Below are 21,012 nucleotides of genomic sequence, written 5' to 3' on the forward strand. Positions count from 1 at the left end.
CATGTTCTTCCGTATGTTGATGACTCAGTAATTTTTGCTATCTTTACCCTTAATTTTCCTGAATTGAACTACATCGTCTCAATCTTGCGGCATCCTGCTTTGTATATTTGGTTTGATATGCAAATGTGTTCAATACGCCATGATAAAACATTACAGTGGAAAGAAATGTTGATCTGGACATATCATCAATGGCCACATAATCTAGAATGTCAGTGTAGTTGCAACTTCAAATCAATCTTTGTCTTCTTTTAGTGGAGACTTGAGAGTTGAGACCTAATGTGGGCCTTCAAATCAAATCATGCTTCTGCCACTGCTAATGAATGCTAGGCCTGGCTCCAGAACCTCTCCTTGGCCCACGCGATCGCCTCGTCCACGGCGGCCGCGCCGACGCTGTCGATGTCGCCGTCGTCGTCCATGAGCAGCGGCGCCCGCTCCCTCACCTCCATCATCATCGCCTCCTGCATCACCGCCTCCTCCAGCCGGTGTGGCCGCGGCCGCGGCGGGTTGCCGAAGAGCGACGACGACGCGGCCGAGGACGGCGAGTAGTAGTACCCGTAGTCGTCGGCGGCGCCGGAGCACTCGGTGCTCGTGTCGGCGGCGTAGTCTGGCGCCGGTGACCGCGCCCTGCCGCGCCGCTGCGTGCGCCGGAAGCTCGGCTCGCGGCTGCTGGTCTCGGGGTTCGACGTGAAGCAGCAGAAGCCGCGGTGGTGCCGCGACGAGGAGCTCTCTGCGGCGGCGCCGTTGTTGCTGACCGCCGACGACGCCGCGCTGCTGCCACTATGGTTCGTCCAGTCGCCGCCGTTGCCGTAGTAGTAGCGGCACGCCGGGTACGCGGCCGTCGAGCACGTGAAGCTGCTCTGGTACTCCGCCCTCGTCGACACGCTCGACGGCGGCGACGAGTCGTACCGGCGCGACGGGATCGCAATGGGCCTGCAAAACCGGGAGCGTCAGAATGATGATCGAACGACGCAACGTGCTTGTGCTGTCACGTGACCAAAACCAAATGCTTCATGCATGCGCACGAATCGTCTGGTTCACCTGAGCTTGGACGCGAAGGAGGAGAGGGCGGCGTCTCCACGGCCGCCGCCGCTGGCCGCCGACCGGAAGGCGGAGCGGCCGGAGCCGAACTCGTCGGAGCTGATCACCGACGAAGACTTGGTCGACTTGGACCTGGACCTCGACCGCACCTGACGGGCACGGGCGCCGAAGATGTCGTCGAAGAAGCCCTCCTCGGTGGGCACGGCCGCCGACGCCGGCCTGCCACGGCCGTCTCGGCGGCACAAGGCGTCGGCGCCACCGCCGTAGGAGTAGTACGGGTACTGGCCGGCCGTCGCGGCGTGGTAGTCAGCGGCACCGGCGTCGCCGCAGAAGCTGCTAAGGAGCACGGTGCGCGGCGGGCCGCCGAACACGTCCCGGAAGTCGTCGGGGGCGAGGCTCTTTTGGCCGTCCGACGAGCGCTGCCGCGGCAGCACCGCGCCCATCGTGCACCTCCATGACTCGTCCATTCCACCGACCGATCACACGCACCAGAGCACACTAAAAAACTATAGCACCACTATGCTCGATCGTGTGAGGGCTTTGTGCTTCCTGGTGTCAGAGGAGATGGAGCTCTTATGATGATTTATACAAGAGACAAGCAGGGTGAGTAGGTTGGAAAGATGGGTGCTTTTGGGCCGTTGGATGCGTGTATATATAGTGCCCGTTTTAGTGCCACTTACGTACTGTAGCCAGGTACAATTAGTACGGACAGGTACTAATCGGCGTCACCTTTGCATCCTAATTTCACTCGCAGTGAAGAAGTTGCTGCATGCCAATTACAGTCCTGAAACTTCACGTTTCTTTGGCAGAAAAAAGTTACAGAACATTGCCGGTTTATTTATATTTATAAATCAGAGAGTATTCATTGATTTTTCCGGAGATGGATACATTAGTTATAGTTTTATCCTGCTTGTGGGCGGTCAAATCACATGTTAAAAACGGTCCAACGTCTGCATGATTAAGCACTCTGATCACCACAATCATGCACCGATGCTGCTTAACTGAAAGACCAAACACTTTAACCACTGCACAGTTGTCAGTAAAACTGACAGCTCCTTGTTCTGTGTTGCCTAGCTGTTGTGTTGTTGTATATATCTTCCAGTATATTAGATAAGATAATTGATGCGTGCAAGAGGGGAGTAAGTAATCGATTTTAAGATATGATAGCATCACTTTTAGTCGAGGGGAGGAGGCATGTGAGATGGGATGATCATGTTTTGCCGTCCCCTTTGCAGACACGGCATCATGGTGGTTGATCCATTGCCCCCAAAATCCAATCTCCTCGAGCTTTTTTCATACCAGAAAATTCCATTGCCTTTTCCACTTGACCGGAGACATGGCCTCCTTTATGTTCTTGTTAATGGTTTCCCTTTGTGTTGGTGCTTTGCACACTAACTATTGTATTAGTTACAGGGCGTAGAAAATTATCCAGTTCAAAGATCAAAAGGTTCTTTCTCGAACAGAAAATTAAATGACCTCAGGCCCCGAAAGATCGTCATGTTTTGAATCATAGTCTCCTATATTAGAATGCACTTATATATAACTCAAGCTATTGAAGTGTTTTATGAGATAAATTTACGCATCTGACTTCAAGTATTTGTAAATGATGTTGACGGTTGGTTTTGAAAGTTTAAATATGTCCGTCCAACACTATACTCCTCTGAGGCCTGGCATGTTTTTTGAGATTCGTCTTGATGCATTAATATGTTGCTCGTTATCTGAAAACGTTCTATACTCCATCAATATGTACCTTTATTTGAGGCAAATTTTGACTTCCGAAATTCAGGCTTTGACCAAGGACGAGTCAAATGATAGGAGGATTGTCTTACAGAAAATTGTGTTGTATTCATCTTGAAAAGTAGTTTTCCTGAGTTGTGACCGTGATTTTGTAACCCTTAACAAAGTATTATACTGAAAAGACACCATTTGCATATATAAAAACTGATCCAGCGGTGATGGAAAAAGCTACCAGGCAGAGACAGATCGAATTAAGTGGTTACTTATTACTCCAGCTCAAAGTGGTTATTAATGACTCGAGCCGGTGTCATGCATAATGTGTGCTAATTAATCTCAGCAGCGGTCAGTTCAGTCAAGTTGAAACAAAAGTAGCAAGCAGCTGAGAGGTGAGACACTACAACTCAGGAGCAGCTCATGACCGAGGTGCAAATCATGTGGAGCTTGCTTAAAGCTGTGGGCTAGGGAGCTAGAAAGGCACACTTTGTGCTCCGCAGATGCACCTATCACGCTTAAACAAACTCAAGGAAATCTTTGCCAGAATCACGAACAATCTTTGTTTATGCGACATTCCAAGATCCAAATCCAACGTCGCCTCTCTGGATGATCCATGCAGAATGTATACTAAGAAATGCAGCAGCTCAGCATCTATCCATGTATGAAATTCTGAATTGCTATGAGTGTCTTTCTCTTTCAGGACCCAAGCTAAGCAAAGTGGAGCTTAGGTGAAAGCACACTCATTGGCTACGCATCACACAGATCGAGTTGCTTCGTTCCCAAACCATCTCTTTTTTTCGTTCCATTGGGGGTCCCCCTTGTGTTCTTCATCGTCTGCTGGTCTAGAAGAAGAGAACAGATCAGGTTTCTGTCTGTCTGTGTGTCTTTCCGTTCATTAGGCATCATGGAGCCGGGTCAAATGTCGAGCTTGACCGGCTCCATGAGCGTGTCTGCGCTTTCCCCAGCAGATTCAGACAAAACGCATCGATGCTTTCAGAATTCAGGTTCAGGCGCTCAGGCTCAGGTAGGGTGAGCGAGTGAATGATGCTGAACGAGCCTTGGCTGCATGCATGCAAAGAAGAGCAGGGCGTGAGATGGATCGACGGGAGATGCAAACAGAGAAAAGATCATTCTGAATGATGGTGATCCGGTGCCAGTGTCCCACAAGGCGCGAGCGAGCGCTGCTGCTTGCTTTTGCCGCCGACGCCGCGCAATGATGCGCATGATTTGCCCGTGTCCGGTGTCCCCTCCGGCTCCGGCAAAAGGTCGCGGCGAGGCGAGCGCTGAACGTTTTGGCGAGGAAAGGAGGGGCTGGAGGAGGGGCACTGCAGCTGGGCCTGGGCGGGCTACAGATACAGAGGAGAAAGCTAAAGAGAAGCACAAAGATTGAAGACGAAGAGAAGACTAATTAGCTGTAGTATAATCTCAGCGAGGTGTCCAGTCATACTTGCTGCAATGAATCTCCTGACTCCTGGTTAGATTCTTGTCCAACCATCTCTGACGATAAGTATAGTACTAGCTAACTTTCCTCTGTTTTGACCGTCTCTCTGTTTTTGTTTTTTCAGCCAAAGGAAGTTGCTGAAATATGTGTGAATTCGCTGAAACCAATGTCAGGTTTAGCGAAATTCTATGATGTTTTTGTTGGGAGACGACACTTATGACACTGTTGACTCCTTGTCTTGTCGGGCAAGTAGGGAGGGCAGGCCTGTCTGGTTTGCATTGCCGAATCGGCGTCCAGGTCACCAGCCACGTCGGCCCGGCAAATGGGTAAACCTGGCACAATGTGAGAACTTCGGCGTAAACAGTGACGGAAAAATTAGACATGTAAACACCGCCGCAAATGTACAAACAGGGTGAAATGTGGAACCCACTCTGGATTCCACAAATTGCCATTGGGATGTGATGCATCAACCTTCTGTTTTCGGGGAGAATATCATACGGAAACCAACATTCGGTGGAAACCGGTGAAAACCACAAGAAGCGGATGTTTTGAAGTTTCAAAAAAAATCTAGAAAAAAAACGGGATGTTAAGAGGATGATGTTTTATTGCCACACAAAAATTCAAGTTGAAGCACGTTACGAGATGTGAGCTATGAAAAAGACAAAATCAACATTGAATAGTGCCGAATAGTAATGTCAGTAGTATTTAGGGCTGAATTTGTCTTTTTCATAGCTTACATCTTATAATGTGTTTGAAATTGAAATTTTGCGTGACAATAAAACATCATTCTCTTAACATCCCGTATTTTTTTCAGATTTGTTTGAAACTTTAAAATATGGTCTCCACGAAGTTTTCATTGAATATTGATTTCCGTATGATATTCTTCTCCCCTGTTTTCGAAGAAAGATGCGCCATTCTCTGTCAATTCAAAAAAGAAAGAGAGAAACATTGAGATGGATAAATAGGAGCTTTACATATACACGAAGATCCATGCATGCATGCATGCCCTGATTGATTGATTTGCGGTGCTTGGAGAACACACAAAACACAATGATCACTCAAGTATCTTCGTTTAGGGGCAACTCTAAAGACAAGGTCATCATGATGCGCCACAAATCAGCAACATGCAATGGTGGCAGGAGAAGCAAAGAACATGCATAATCGCTTTAGGTTTGCTATATGCCGTCGCAAAGCGCACACATGTGGGCCACCAGGATGCTCATTGCGAAGGGGACACCGAACCAAACCAACCAAACCATGCATATGCATGGATGCAAATTGCGAGCCTTTCCAGGCTTTAAAAGAAGCGAAGAGCCCTCTCGCCTTTGCGCGCGCACACATGAGACCAAATTTACGCTTTTGCTCTTTACTTTATGTATGTACTGCTGGCCAGAAAAGAATCGCCGGCTCTGGCACAGCTCAGCGAGTGTGTGCTGCAGGCCTGCTGCTCATGCAAATTACTGGCTTTATGTGAAGGCTTTCGTATCGTACGTACATTCTCATGATACCGATGGCAACGGTGAATGTAGTAAAGCTTCATGCAAGACGAAGCAATGATGATGTAAAACTTTGTGGGAGGCTCGTGCTATCTCAACTTCCACATGAACGTGATGCTGTAAGGTTCACTTTGTTATGTACTCTGAAACAATCAACACTAGTAGAACTAGTCATCAACCCGTGCATCCGCACAGGCTAGCATTTTCTAAAAGAATAATATATAGAATGAGAAATATAGAAAGATACTCCCTCTGTAAACTAATATAAGAGCGTTTAGATCACTATTTTAGTATTCTAAACACTCTTATATTAGTTTACAGAGGGAGTACTATGGAATATGCTTGCGATATTACTATTGAAACAATTAATAGTTTGCCTTTTATGGTAGCTGTAACCCGCAGTACAAAATAAAAACTATATTCTCAACTTAATTTGTTTCTAAGTTTATTGAATATTACAGTTACATGTATGTTTCTAAGTTTAAAGTTGTGATATGCAATTCATTCTTGTCATATTTCACTGAGGTATTCTTTTGTCATATTTACATATGGGATTGGTGCTTACGTATCTATTGCAAAACACATTATTAGAGAAGTAGTCACAATAGTTCATCTCAAGTATACATTTAGATGCATCCATGTTTATTTGTTTTTATTTTTCAGAAAACATGAATTTAACTACCTTGTTTGGTAGTATGTATCTGTTGTTTAACAAAAATGAGCTTCTTGATACTTCTGGGGGGACTCATAATTATTGCCGGAAATTTCATAGAACATAAATGGAACTGATTAAAAATAGCGCGATATTGCTATCCTAAGAGTTAAAAACGGAACTTTAAATAAAATATCATGCGAGGTTATCATAAAGGATGATATGACATGATATTTCTTAGTACCACCATCAAATACGGATTTCGTATGAACTTAAATGATTGCCACAATCAAAATCTATTACATTATAGGTTTATGTGTGTTTTGATAATATGAAGATAATGCTTCAAATAAAAATCATAATTTAATTGGTCCAAAATTCGTTAAATTGTAAATTTGGCCATGAGTTAACATGAAGAATGAAGAAAACATCGAGAAATTAAAACATGATGGACAAACGACCCGTAACAGTTGCAGGAACTTTTAGGATAATCTTCGACATTAATTCCCCTTGATCATTGAATGCGACATCTGCAAAAATAAAAATGATATTTTTTGCGAGGGAATAAAAATGATATTATTAGTTGTAAACAGAATGAAGTTGAACGAAACTTCTCGCAAAAATTCCTGTGATAATTTTATAAGAAGTAAAAAATTTCTTTTGAAGCAGGGGAATTGAAATTTTATGTACTGAAGGATATATACCTGCCGCGGTTCAACTACTTGTACCTAAAGACTATACAGACAGATAACTATGCAGCCAGACTAAGCTACCATCAATCATTATTTAAGGGTCTTTGCTGTTTATATTTTCACATACATGTGATAAATAAATTTGGAAACCATAGGATAAGATCTTGTTCATTAGATGCAAGCATATATTGAGTAATGTAATCTGGCAAAAAGGCTACAAAAATTCTCCCAAAGTGAAGAAATTACTGACACAACACCCCCTTGTTTCCTGGTACGCATGTGATACTTCACCCTATTTGCACTTACTTTGTTCTTGCTAGGGACAAACAGATTGGGTGGGAAGCTTTAGGACATAATACGGATATGTAGTTTAGTGGACATCAACAATTTCAATGTCACAATACGGGAAGTCTGGAATAGAGAATTTAAACAAAGCTACAAATGATTGTAGGTCAGCCCTTATGAGCTATAATTGACACACAAATCCAAAATCCTTAGCCTGTACTTTTTGGCCCAGAGTAATACATACTATAAAGCTGCTCAGTTCTTATAAAAAAGAACTATATATCATCTTCACATTTTTTTACAATACAGATATTCATTAGTGGAGAATATATATAAATGCAATTGAAAAAATGAAGATAATTTAAGCTAAAAATGGCTAGCCTGAATGGTGTGCATGCTAACATTCAGTTTCTCTAAAGAGAACACATGATTTAGGAGCTTAGTGAAATATGTATGTATGAAAGAAGCATCTGAGGAATTGGAGAATACATGTATGCCATCATAAAGTACAAATTTATATAATTAGTAAAAGGAAGCAAACTTAATACAAATAAATTAGCTAACTTGAGTTTTTATGCTAAAAGTCGGGTTCCATGAAGAGCGGGTGACTTAGAAGTATGGTGAAATCTGTTGAGCAAAATCCTGAACGACGGCACAACATCAGAATGAAAGCCACTACATTTCAAGCTTTGGTTTGAATCAACAAATAGGAAAATAAAAATCGATGGCATAAGCCTACAACTCTTGCGGAAACCATTTTATCTTACAATACGTATACACTTATCAATCTGCACAACTCATTGCTATATAAAATTAGAACACATGAAAAGACAATCTGATAGGTCCTGTAGGAAAAATTGATGTGAATGTTTTATTTTATATAATTAAATACCATCTATCCGGAGTGCTTTTGCCAAAGAAAATATGAACCATATATAAAAACCTGTACAACATAGGTCTGCAACCAGCTTACTTTCTGCACCGGTTTCTGCTTTAAAATCTAACTACCAAGTCTATCAAGAAAAGATTATGCACTTTATTAGACATTATTATGAGAAATCTTGGAAGTTCATACTTGGAGGCTAAAGTACTGTGGGCGCTATACCTTTGGTATTAATATTTAGAGTGTACTAAGAAGAAACGACTTTCACAATAACACGCATGACTCAAGTAATTTATGTAGCTAGCTTTGTTCTTGCATGGGCGACAGTTTAAAAAGATATCATCAGTTGTACCAAGAAAATATTATAAATTTTCTGACATGATTTTGTGAAAGCTTGGAAGTTGGTTTTTAAAAATTAAAAGGAAGTCGTCAAAACTTCCCTTAGTGCTAAAACGTGAAATAATTAAATAGATACCATGCATGCATGTGTGTAATCAAAGATTCAGAGTGGACGTAGTCTGAACAAAGATATATACATCGGATTCCTCCATATAGGAAATAACAACTTATTCTGGCCATGTAGTCTCATATGGAGAAACATCTGTAGTTAAGCTTCCAACATATATCAAATTGAACTTGCGGGCCAATTGTTGAAGTCTGGGACCCAGCCATACAACAGGATATCTGCTATTTTCTTCTTGATTAGGCATCAAATTAGTTGGTGCAGATTTTGCGATCAGTTCACTTGGATGGAGAGAAAATCTGAGAGTAAAAGGATACGGGCTTACTTTTCTGCTGATTAGGGGAACCTGGGACGATGAGACGGATCAATGTGCCAACAGTCTGCTGTACTCCTCCCACTCGGGAGCCTTGCCGATGACAGCAACTGATCGAGCTGCTTCAAACTACCACTAACACACCACCTCCGGTGCATCAACAACTATGAGATGGATTCCTGATTTGTCTAAAAGGTTACCTAGATTGAAACGTGGTTAGAATTTGGAACTTGCGGGCCAATTGTTGAAGTCAGCGACCCAACCATACAATAGGAAATCTGCTATTTTCTTCTTGATTAGCCATATGTATCAAATTAGTTAGTGCAGATTTTGCGATCAGTTCACTTGGATGGAGAAAAAAGTTGGAAGTAAAAGATATACGAGCTTATTATTATTTTTGAGGGAAAAAGCAGGACTCTGCTACATATTTCTATTAATTTCAAATAAATGAATACAAATTGTCCAAGAAAGAGGAAAAAAACTATACATCAAAAGGAAAGATATACAGGCTTACTTTTCTTTTGATTAGGGGAACCTGGACGATGAGACGGATCAATGTGCGAACAGTCTGCTGTACTCCTCCCAGTCGGGAGCCTTGCCGATGACAGCAACAGTCCGAGCTGCTTCAAACTACCACCGGCACCCCACCACCGCTGTATCAACAAACCATGAGATGGATTCCCTGATTTGTATAAAAAGGAATCTAGATTGAAACGTGGTTAGAAGTTGGACTTGGAAGGAATTAGATGGCTGGAGGAGGAGGGCTCGGGAGAGGATCGTGAGTTCGTGACCTGATGCGGCTTCCCCTACATGCATGTGAGTCAATGGGAGGAAGGTTGCCAATTTTAATCTTGGGTCGCGCTAACTGCCATACGTGTGGCAGGAAGGGAGACGCACCATACGTCTCTAATGTAAACAGATTGCCACGTCATCGCATGCATGCATGCAGGAATCTTTTTGGATTTTCAGTTTTTAAAATATTTTATCTCTTAAACGAAAAATCCGATTGAAAATCCGTTTTCACCATTAAATCCCTCGCGATGAGATCTTCGAAACTAGATCCCATGTTGATATGTTTTGATGAAATTTTTTTTGGATTAAAAGTTGCCATATCTATTGCATATGAATTGCCGTGATGTTTACACTGAAGTTGCCATGATATGTTTCAGCTATTTTCTTCTACATTTAAAAGTAAATTTTGACATTTATAAAACAGGGAATTAAGAAACTAGACTTGCCATGAACCATAAACTAAAATTGCCATGATACATGCACGTAAAATTGCCATGGTTCATACAAAAAATAATTTTCATGGTCAAAGTACTGGAGTTGCCATCATCAAAATACTAAAATTGCCATGATCTAAAAACTAAAATTGTCACATGGCAACTTCAGTTTAAGCCCTATGACAACTGCAGTGTAAACATCGTGGCAACTTCTGGCAAAAAAAAAAATTTCATCGAAACATATCAACATGGGGTCTAGTTTTGAAGATCTCGTCGAGACGGATTTAATGGTGAAAACGGATTTTTAGTTCGCTTTTTTATTTAGGAGATACAACATTTTTAAGCCGAAAACCAAAAAAAGTTCTGTTGATGTCATCTATTCATACGTGGCAAAATGAATGGTGATGGAGGCGTGTGGGTGATGTGCAAACACCCACACGTGTGGGCGTTAACATTTCCGTTAACCTTTTGTTACCAAATCTAGGAGAGAGACCATCAGATTATCATCTTATTTTTTTTCTTTTAGAGGCAACATGAAGAGACCAAGAGTAAGACGGCTCGTTTAGGTGGACGTATCTCATTTTATTTTTTCTTTTAGAGTAAACATGAAGAGACCAAGAGTAGGACTGCCCATTTAGGTGGGCGTATCTCATACTTAATCCAGCGGCTACAGATACATCTCATGCTAATCGAATGGTCAAAAATTATTAACTTCTAGGATTAACGTGGTGTCTCGTATGGTGCCTCCAATTAGTAAATATATATAAGATGCCCGTGCCTTGCTACGGGCTCATAACATGATCACGATGCAAGAATTTCATGAAGTAGGTTGAAATGGTTGATTTGATCATCATTTTTTTCTGAAATGGTTGATTTTAATTACAGGCTCACAAAAGAAGATGATATCTTGATTAATATTTTTCTTTGGTTTATGGCCGTTGTCCATGTTGGCAACCGTTGGTCAGCCATTTTGTCGAGAGCATGTTGCCGCTGAAAAAACTAACTTATATGTACAGACATTGACCAAAACAACTGTATAATTCACAAGCATCGGCGTAGCATGCGGCTTATGAGTGCGTTGGGAAAAATATTGCCTTACACTTGTCTCCTCTATACAAGCAATCACATCACCCCGCTCAAGCTTTTTCCTTCACACATTTTAATTATATTTATCTTAGTCGCACTAAATATTATCATACATTAATTATTCTGAAGCTATAATTTTGCCGACCTTACTTTTTAGCCAGGTTGTACTACGAAGGATCACTCAGATCGGCCATCATAGCAGTATGTATCAATAACAACCAATAATCAGCAGCCAATTCATGTATCTTTTAATTACAAATCAATCTCCTAAAAAAATATTAACAACCAGACTTCTTTAAAAGTTCATCTCTATCGATCAAAGATTATCAAATACAATGACCATTGGCAGCAAAACAAACAACAATGCAACTTTGATGCTCCTCCCCTGTCTCTTCTATGTGTTGTCAATAGCAAAGAGCAATGTAGTCAATATCACTATTTCTTCTTCCACTGACCGGTACATTACATATTACAATATGCACGCGGATCACCAAACCCCTGAATAATGTCATCATCAGTCATCGAAGCATAAGTCTACGTACATTGTACCTGGCATGAGATTCGAAAACAACATTGTACATGCAAACTAAGTTGATATACCCTTGATGTATGGAGAACGGACGGTTGGCTCTTGGCCTCCATGGAGGCCTTTTTTTAAGAAAAAAAAATTAAATTCAAACTTCTTGGTTTCAAAAAAATCTGAAAGAACGTGCAAGTAAATAAGGATGTTATATGTATGTGTGTAAAATTTCAGGAAAAAAAATGTTGAAATGCGACCTGTACAAAAAACAAAAATTCATGGCTTGGGAGGATGAATAGTATCATTTCAACGTATTTTGCCCTGAAAATTTACACACATGTGTGTTATGCCTTCATGTATATCTGTACTTTTTTCAGAATTTTTTGAAACGCAGAAAATATGAAAATCGATTTTTTTCAAAACCGAGATCCATGGAGCTCAGCCTCCAAAGACAATTTTCGCTTGATGCATTACTTACTTTGCATGCTAAAAGTCTCCCAAGTAAGCAACAATATACAAAACAACTTCTACTCTTTATCAGTTATCATTTGTCAAGAAATGAAGAGGCAACACATCAAGCACACAAATCATCTGGCACTTTTCAAGCTCCGCCACCAGCTAGTTTCGGGAGGAAATGGCTTTCTGAGATAATATAGAGAGAAGAGTGCTCTATGCATTGAGAACTCACATATCTTCTATTACTCAATGTCATATTATATTTACGCCCGCCTCAACAAATATCTAAAGATTAAACCCAATAATTAGCTAAGCCATGTCCTTTACATAAATTCTAAAAACAGATTCTATTCAGTGGTAGTAGCTCATTATGTTGACATAATTTATTCTTTCTTCTTCTCTCTTTAGATGCAAGGTCCCTATTGATGAGTTTGTAACTGAACTTCCGCACGCACTTATGTCCCCAGTGACTATGGTCTAGAGAATACGCATTGACCTGAAACTTGACAAAAAGTGGTCTGCAATACATACATCACTTTGACGAGAATACCAGATGCTGCTATTCTTATTTTGTGGTGACTTGTTAAAAGGACATGCAGTGCCCCCATGTGTGGTTTTGGTAATTGATGACACTCTCTATGGACTAATGGTTGCATTGAGTTATATTTGAAGGATTTGTCCATAGGCTCTTCTTGAAGTCCATGTGTTGGTTTCAAGGAGTTTATGAGTTGACCAAGGTGCTATTAAGGAATTATCCAAAGATTGGTCATGTGAGTGTTGAGCTTATTGCAAGCATGTCTTGAAGAAGAAGATTGTGTGTTCATTCATGTTTACCTTCAAGACATCATCCAAATGAAGAGAGTTGGAAAGTTTCAAGGTTGATCAAGACTAAGTCAAGAGTGAATCAAGTTGATCAACTCACAAAACATAGAAGATGTACCGAGAGGGATCAAGTGATCCCATGGTATGGTAAGAATTGTCCATTATGCTTTGTGTACTAACCCATGGTATTCGTGAGAGTTATTTGTGGGGTTAGGTTGCGGTGTACAAGTTCAAGTGGAGCATCATGAAGATATCATGCTTGAAGCTTGCCGTTCATTGTGGTGACAATGGACTTGTGAAGATGTGCCGAAGAGTGGCTCACCCATAGTGGAGTATGGGGGAGCAATCAACTAGTCTTCATCGTGCCAACACAATCAAGAAAGGTTGTCCAACTTGAGGGAGTCAAGATCGTCATCATCTAGATCAAGTGGACAATGTGCAAGGCAAAGGTTTGCCCCTGATAGGTTTTCTATTTTACCGGTGTCATGGTGGTAGTTGGGAGACCGGGTTATAGGATCGATTGCCCAAGGGGGGCTCTCGATGAGTATCTTGATCGTATCGTTCGTAGAGAGCTCAAACCATTGCATCCTTGCATCACCTTTCTTGGTTCTTGTTTGGTTTTATCCTTTTGAAGTTTGGAGCTTATGGCCATCTTCTTTACAAGCTCAAGTTCATCAAAAACGGAGTTCACATGCTTCTTCTATTGCGTTTTAGGTGTTGGAGGTTTTACCGGTCTTATTCGAGGAAGGGTTCTCACCATTTTCTTATGGGCCTTTTATAATTTCATTTTTATTGTTATTTCTATCAAGATTGTGTTAGCCCTTGTCGCTAGCTTTCCAACAAACTTGGTTTCGTTGAATTCGGAGTACGTTTGTAGAAGTTGTGTCAATTTTGGTGTCCTTAAAAAGGCTGCAGCGGTACTACCGCTCATGAGAGCGGTACTACCGCTTGGAGGGGATGTAATTTTTTACTATCGCTCTTGGAGCGGTACTACCGCTTGGAGAAGTAGTACCACAGCTACTTCCGTGGCTACTTCCGCCCCGGACCAAAAACTCGTCATAAGTCCAGCGGTGGTAGGCAGAGATGTATTTTTTTAGTACCGCTCCAAGCGGTAGTACCGCTACCCCTAGCGGTAGTACCGTGAGGACAATCGGTAGTACTGCTCCGGCGGTTCTACCAGCCTTTTGCCTCCTCGCTATTGTTTTTCGAAGGGCTTTCACCGCCCTAGCGGTAGTACCGCTCCCATGAGCAGTAGTACCGCTCTGTGAGGGCTATGAGCATAACGGTTGGATTTCCCCCCACCTATAAAAGGGGGTATTCTTCCCCAATGAACCTAATCCTTCGAGCTCGTGTTCTTCCCCCATTGTTGATCTTATTCGATCTTGCTATCTCTTAATCCCTCCATGGATTCTTGCTAGTTTTTGGGGGAAAAGAGAGAGAGAAGATCTAGATCCACATTTCCACCAATCACTTTCTCCTCTGTGTGAGGGGAACCCCTTGGATCTAGATCTTGGAGTTGGTGTTCTCCTTCTTGTTCTTCCTCTCATTTTCTTCCCTAGCATTAGTTGCTTCGGTGGGATTTGGGAGAGAAGGACTTTGGCACTCTGTGTGCCCTTGCCATTGTATTTGGTGCATCAGTTTGAGTTCTCCATGGTGATACGTGGAAGTTACTAGTTGAGAAGATTATTACTCTTGGGTGCTTGGTATCCTTGAGCTTGTTCCTCTTGGGTGCTTGGGCGCCCTAGACGGTTGGTGGTGTTCGAAGCTCAATCATTGTGGTGTAAAGCTCCGGGCAAGCGTCGGGGTCTCCAATTAGGTTGTGGAGATCGCCCCGAACAATTTGACGGGTACCAGTGACCGCCCCCAAGGGTTGCCAAAGTGTACGGGTTCGGTGACCGCCCCCAAGGGTTGCCATTTGTACGGGTTCGGTGGCCACCCTCAAGGGTCCCTTAGTGGGATCGCAACATCTTGCATTGTGCGAGGGCGTGAGGAGATTACGGTGGCCCTAGTGGCTTCTTGGGGAGCATTGTGCCTTCACACCGCTCCAAACGGAGATTAGCATCCGCAAGGGTGTGAACTTCGGGATACATCGTTGTCTCTGTGTGCCTCGGTTATCTCTTACCCGAGCCCTTTAATTTTGCACTTTACTTTGTGATCACTACTAGGGAAAACCCTTGTAGTAGCGCTTGAAATATGCATAGCAGTAGCGCTGGGCCAGCGCTACTGCTATCGCGCTAGATCTAAATCCTAGTAGTCGCGCTGGTATGGGTAGCGCTACTAGTAAGTATTGTTAGCAGTAGCGCTTCCCTGTCCTGCGCTACTGATAACTATCTATAGCGCTTGTTCATATGACACACTGCTGCTAAGCCAACGCTACTCGTAAGTATTTTCCAGCGCTACTGCTAATATTTATGCTTTCACATATTTGCACCCTCTACGTATTTGTGATGTATTTATACAGGCTCTATACAATAGTTTCATCACATCATACTAAACATACACTATTCTCACATATCATAGACATATAGTAGTCTCGTCATACCATCATCATCATTCAACACAAATATCATCACATCTCAAAAATAGCGATACATAAGTGCGATCATGTCATGTATCGAATAAGTGCAACTGCATGGTCATGGCACACCCACAAGTTTCATCATCTCTATCTACACCATGATGTAGAAGAGAAGAGCGATCAACATGAGGAAGAGCGCGACTATGTAGTACCAGTGGTCCCGCCCCTGCTCATGTTGGAGTGTCCACCTCAAGTAACTACTTTCCGCTTCGGCTCTGGTGTCGAACCCTCTGAGGCTAGCACCCGGGTACCTGTGCACCTGGGCCTGAGCAGCTGGCCAGTGGTCGTAGACTCCTGGAACCCTCCCAACGTACACGGTGTAGTAGTCCTTCGCCATCTCCGATCTACGTACATGCATCGTGAGTTGATGATTTGAACGATAATATGCAACATAATGTACTTAAGAAAACAAATAGGCATGATTAGCAAAATAAAAGCAACCAATAGTAAACATAAATGACAAAGTTCCTCATACCCAAACTAATTAACTAGAGCGATCTACGCTAGTTTAGGACCACGGTTTAGTTACATCACATAGCTTCGCCGTGCATAATTTCAAAGTTTTGCCATAGAAAGATAGTAGTGATAAGGCACACTAGTTCAAGACCATGGTTTAGTTACATCACATTGTCATTGACAATCAGTCCTCCATGTCGGCGTTCCAATCTTCATAGTCAGGGAGGAAACACCCGAGCTTCGTGAAAGGCTTCAGGTCCAGACGATGAGCGACTAGCAATGCTCGGACATCAACCCGCGTGATTGGCCCATGGTAGAACATCCCTGTTGGTTCAAGGACTTGCTTCATGATCACCTGGGAAAGTTCACATTGTACGTGATAAAACTCAGCTCGGATTCGATGATCCAGTATCTTTCCTATGCTTGTGGCCCAGCTGACAATCTTGGCATCTTCGGTAGTAGCTGACATGCGAAGGCGTTGATTATCCCTTCTGTACTCCATCAGGTGATGCATGAGGTAGAATCCATCAGCCCTACTGTGGTGCGGTTGCTGGATGCAGCAGAAGTCGGTCTTATGGCGGAAAACCAGTCCGGTCTTCCTGTGCCTTTTCACCTTGATATACCCACCAGACAGGCTGAAGGTTAACATGGCACTATCAAGAACACTCTTTACGTGCGTGTAATCCTTTTTCTTGAGGTTCTTCGATGAGTCCGCGTACATAGCATGGGAGTATACTAGATACATAACGATGAGGATGCCGCCGCCCCTGCTGCGCAAATTAAGTACACCTCAAATTAGCCTCATGCTTGCAAAGGAATGATTAACACGTACGAAAGGATATGCGCGGATGACTTACGAGGGATGATAAGGCAGGAGAATCGCTTCCTTGTCCTTATTAGTGATCATGAATTCGCCGAGGTACTTGCTCGCATAGTCACGGTGCTCTTTGCAAACTTCCAAGAAGCTCTCGTGCATACAGTATGGGTCTGCGACACAGATATATTTTATGCTCTCCATCCTAATGAAGTAGTTGGGATACAGCACATACATGTGGATGAACTGGAAATTCAGCTTGGTCATGTGGAACATGTTCTAGATGTAGTCAAATCGCAGGATGAACTGATTCGCGGGCCAGGTATCGACGTACAACTTCCCACCCGACACCTGAGCCGCGTAAAGCAGGTATCCTGGATCTTTCGCGATCAGAAGGCTTTTCTCTCTGGCCAGCACATCTTCATGGAGTCTCTTTAGATCATTGTTCAGTATGTGATCTAGCGCTTTGGCAGGTAGGATCGGCTCGCCGGCGACATGGAAATGCGTCTTACCTTCGACAGGTATTCTGTCTACCACCCGGGGGTTCAGAGGCGGCTGGCTACTTGAAGCACCTATGGCACCTTTAGGGCCTTTCCTGGGCACTCTCTTCCTTTGCTTCTTGGCGGGTGGCGGTAGTGATCCCACCATACCTTCCCTAATTACCACCCCCAGTGTCGTCGGGCTAAACAGTGGACGGGCCTCGGGGGGTTGCTGGGTAGAGGCGGCATCTGGAGGCGTCTCCTGCGAGGATGGCTTGAAGAGAGACTTTTTGCATTCCGCCTTAGGACGTTCTGGCTCTGGCAAATCAGGCAACATCAAGTCATCATATCCACGCTCATAGCTTGAATCTTCGGCATCCTGAGCCATCAATCCATCATAGGCGGTATTGAAATACTTGTTCGGGTCATCCTCCTCCTCCTCCATGTCATCATCAACATTTGCTTCTTCGACAGCGGGGGCGACATGATCTGGCACTAATGGAGGCTCTCCCTCACGTCGTACGCTACCATCATCCACCACGACAGGTACAGGTACTTTGGTAGGTGGGGTGGTGTTCATACCTTCTTGAGAAGGTGGCGTTGGTGTGATACTAGGCGGCTCGAGATGAAGAAGAGACTTCAGCCAAGGCAAGAACCAGTTCTTGCATGCGCCAATCATCTTAGGGGGCTCGTTGTCGTCATCGACTGGTATCGGAGGAGGCAAATCCTCGAAGCCCGCTAAGACACTAGCCATATTAACCTTGAATACGCCATCGGGCATCTCTCGGTTGTGGAACATGCGGTCCTTCGGCTTCATGATGGTTGCCTTTCCCACAGCCACCTTTTGGCCCTTGATGTCGTAGAGTAGGGTGCACGGGGTGTCGCCGGCCTACGAAGGAGACATGTCTGCGACATCAAACATCTGAAAGGAAACTGAAACAGAAGACTATAGATATGCTGGTGAAAAGGGTATACCATGTAATTACCGTGAGGGCGTTGAGCTAAGCCAGCGATGAAGGCCTGCCGAGCATGCCAGAGACGGAGGTCGGGCTACTATGAATAGGAACGGGACCTTTTGGGGTTGCTTGGGCAGGTGTTGGTGCTGTGGTGTTCACCGAATTGCTCCCGCCAAGGCTGGGAAGGGGAAAGTCCTCCGGCCATGCATTTGGATTGCTCTTCGACCAATTGAAAATTGTCGGAATCAAGCTGGCCACCGCGTTGCGCTGCACTGACTACCCCAACCAACTCTTCTTTGGTCTCATCTTTGGTCTTATTAACCGCAATCGTGACCTTCTCGACGATGCTCTCCTGAGTGACGACCAACCATCTCTTCCTTCTTTCCTCTGGCTCCTCGGGGTAGCACATCTTCCAGGAGGTGCCATCTCTGACGCCGTGCACACGTCCATAGGATGGCGGCTTGTCAGTATGTTCGGGGCCCGGTTGAATGGGGTGTCCCACTTGGGCCTCGCCGACGACTGTGACGACTCGTCACTTTTGGCTGCCTTTTGGTGCTGCTATTTCTGCAAAAGGAACGTGGATGGTATTGCTAATGTGACAAAACTTGTAGTCAAATTGATTGGAAGCTAATATGATAATGTGGTAATATAATAATTACCAGAAGTCTCATGAACTCCCTCGTGTTCGGGTCCGTGTAAAAGATCTTTCCGACTTTGTCCCACTTGTACTGGGCCCTCATCCAGTCATGCTCCAGCGGGTCGGTGAACTCTGCCAAGGGGTCCGGGATTCCGAGACTTTCACGTTCGGCATCTTCCTTGGCCCATATGTGCCTCTTCCCCTCATAAACACGGCTTCCGAGGCGGTGGGGAGGCGTGTTCCTGGCATGGAGCGCCTTCATTTTCTCTGACTTTGCCTTAACTTCTTCTTTATCGCAATTCTCCTAGAATTTTGCAAAGTCCTCTGCCGTTATTGTCGGATTATCAGCATGAATCTTGGACCACGGTTCATTCTTCGCAATCGCTTTTTTCACCCGAACTTTCCAGGAGGATAAGTGTTGGTGAACGTCACCATCGCCTTGCCGTTTATCTTTGACATGGCGATGTCGTCCCACGGCTCTTTATATTTGCCTTCATCCTGGCCGGGGAACAAGAACCTATTGTGCATCTTCTTTAGGAGCATGTGCTCCATATGTGGTATCTGCTTCAACTTCTCATCGTTGATGTTGGCGGTTTCCCTAAGGATGAATCCAAGTTGATTGCCCCAGCACTTGCGTGCTTCCTCTGGCGCCGTTGGCTCTAACTTCTTGGGGTGCATCTCCGTGACCAGAATTTGTCCGATGCCAAGCTCGTTTGGTCTTCGTGTCCTCTTCTTCTTTGGTGCTTTACTGGCTACAACAACATCGTTGCCGGTCTCGGGGGTGGTGTTGGTGCTGGTGCCAGTGCTGGTGTCGGTGTTGGTGTCATTGTCGGGGTTGGGGCCACTGCCACCACCATGCAACCCCATTTGGTGTTCGTCTAGGTAATCAAAATAGTGATTTACTACCTCGATGGGGTCTGCGAGGCGAGCGGAACCACCCACGACTTCGGCGTCGGTAGACATGTTTCCTATGCAACAATTGTAAATAAAAGATATAATGAAGAGAAAAAAGGGGGCCTATATTTGGTCGGAATGTTGATTCATTCCCCTTTCGGCAAATCCCGGGTACTCCATATGTCCTAGTTTCTAGCACAAGTCATGCCGAAAATTTCGGCATGACCTTTGCTAAAAAGTGGACATATGGAGCGCCTGAAATTTGCCGGAACGGAAATGAATCAACATTCCGGCAAAACATAGGCCACTCGGATATTTTTTGAAAATTGGCACAAGTTCATATAACAGATTTGATGCTATCTCAAGAGAACATGGCAACATCATATGACAGATTTCCAGGACTTAGCAAATTAACCAAGTGTTAAAAACAACAACATTTTATAGGCTACATGCTCCTAAAACACCATCTTGGGTTTTATATGCTACCGGTTTTTATTTGCTATTGTTTTTTAGTTTTTAAATTAGCTACTTCCCTAAACAAATTTTCCCTAGCTATATTTGCTACTGCCCTAATTAGCTACTATTTCTTTATAAATTTTTGCTACTGTTTTTATAGCTAATTTATATACCTACAAAAACTAATTAGCTCATGTTTTTTATAAATTGTAGCTACTGTTTTTTATACCTAAACAAAATTGCCCTAGCTATATTTGCTACTGTTTTTTTATTTTCTACTGTTTTTTTATTTGCTACTGTTTTTGTACCTAATTTTTTGCTACTGTCTTTTTAAATTGCTACTGTTTTTTATACCTAAACAAAATTGCCCTAGCTATATTTGCTACTATTTTTTTATTTGCTACTATTTTTTTTATTTGCTACTATTTTTATATCTAATTTTTTTGCTACTTTTTTTTAATTTGCTACTGTTTTTTTAAAATTGCTACTATTTTTTATACCTAAACAAAATTGCCCTAACTATATTTGCTACTGTTTTTTATTTGCTACTGTTTTTATACCTAATATTTTTGCTACTATTTTTTTAATTTGCTACTATTTTTGCTACTTCCCTAATTTCCTAAAAAAATCTAACTTTG

The 21,012-nt window shown here is 43.3% G+C and overlaps 1 protein-coding gene across 1 annotated transcript; it reads right to left on the reverse strand.

Moving 5' to 3' along the window:
• Nucleotides 1–79: 79 nt before the first annotated feature.
• Nucleotides 80–1,797, reverse strand: LOC119337523. The gene is made up of 2 exons (XM_037609686.1): nucleotides 1,039–1,797; nucleotides 80–930 (listed from the first exon to the last, which is right to left on the reverse strand). Exons 1-2 carry the CDS (start codon nucleotides 1,503–1,505, stop codon nucleotides 324–326), a joined length of 1,074 nt encoding a protein of 357 aa, XP_037465583.1. The 5' UTR covers nucleotides 1,506–1,797; the 3' UTR covers nucleotides 80–323.
• Between the last annotated feature and the right edge of the window lie 19,215 nt (nucleotides 1,798–21,012).

This window comes from Triticum dicoccoides, chromosome 7B, assembly GCF_002162155.2.
Source record: "Triticum dicoccoides isolate Atlit2015 ecotype Zavitan chromosome 7B, WEW_v2.0, whole genome shotgun sequence".
Taxonomy (NCBI): Eukaryota; Viridiplantae; Streptophyta; class Magnoliopsida; order Poales; family Poaceae; genus Triticum; species Triticum dicoccoides.

Excerpts from the sequence above, each read along its gene's own strand:
- LOC119337523 (XM_037609686.1), bottom strand. The coding sequence starts at position 1,505 with ATGGACGAGTCATGGAGGTGCACGATGGGCGCGGTGCTGCCGCGGCAG. Across the intron at positions 931-1,038 it reads TCCTTCGCGTCCAAGCTCAG|GCCCATTGCGATCCCGTCGC; the intron begins GTGAACCAGACG and ends CCGGTTTTGCAG.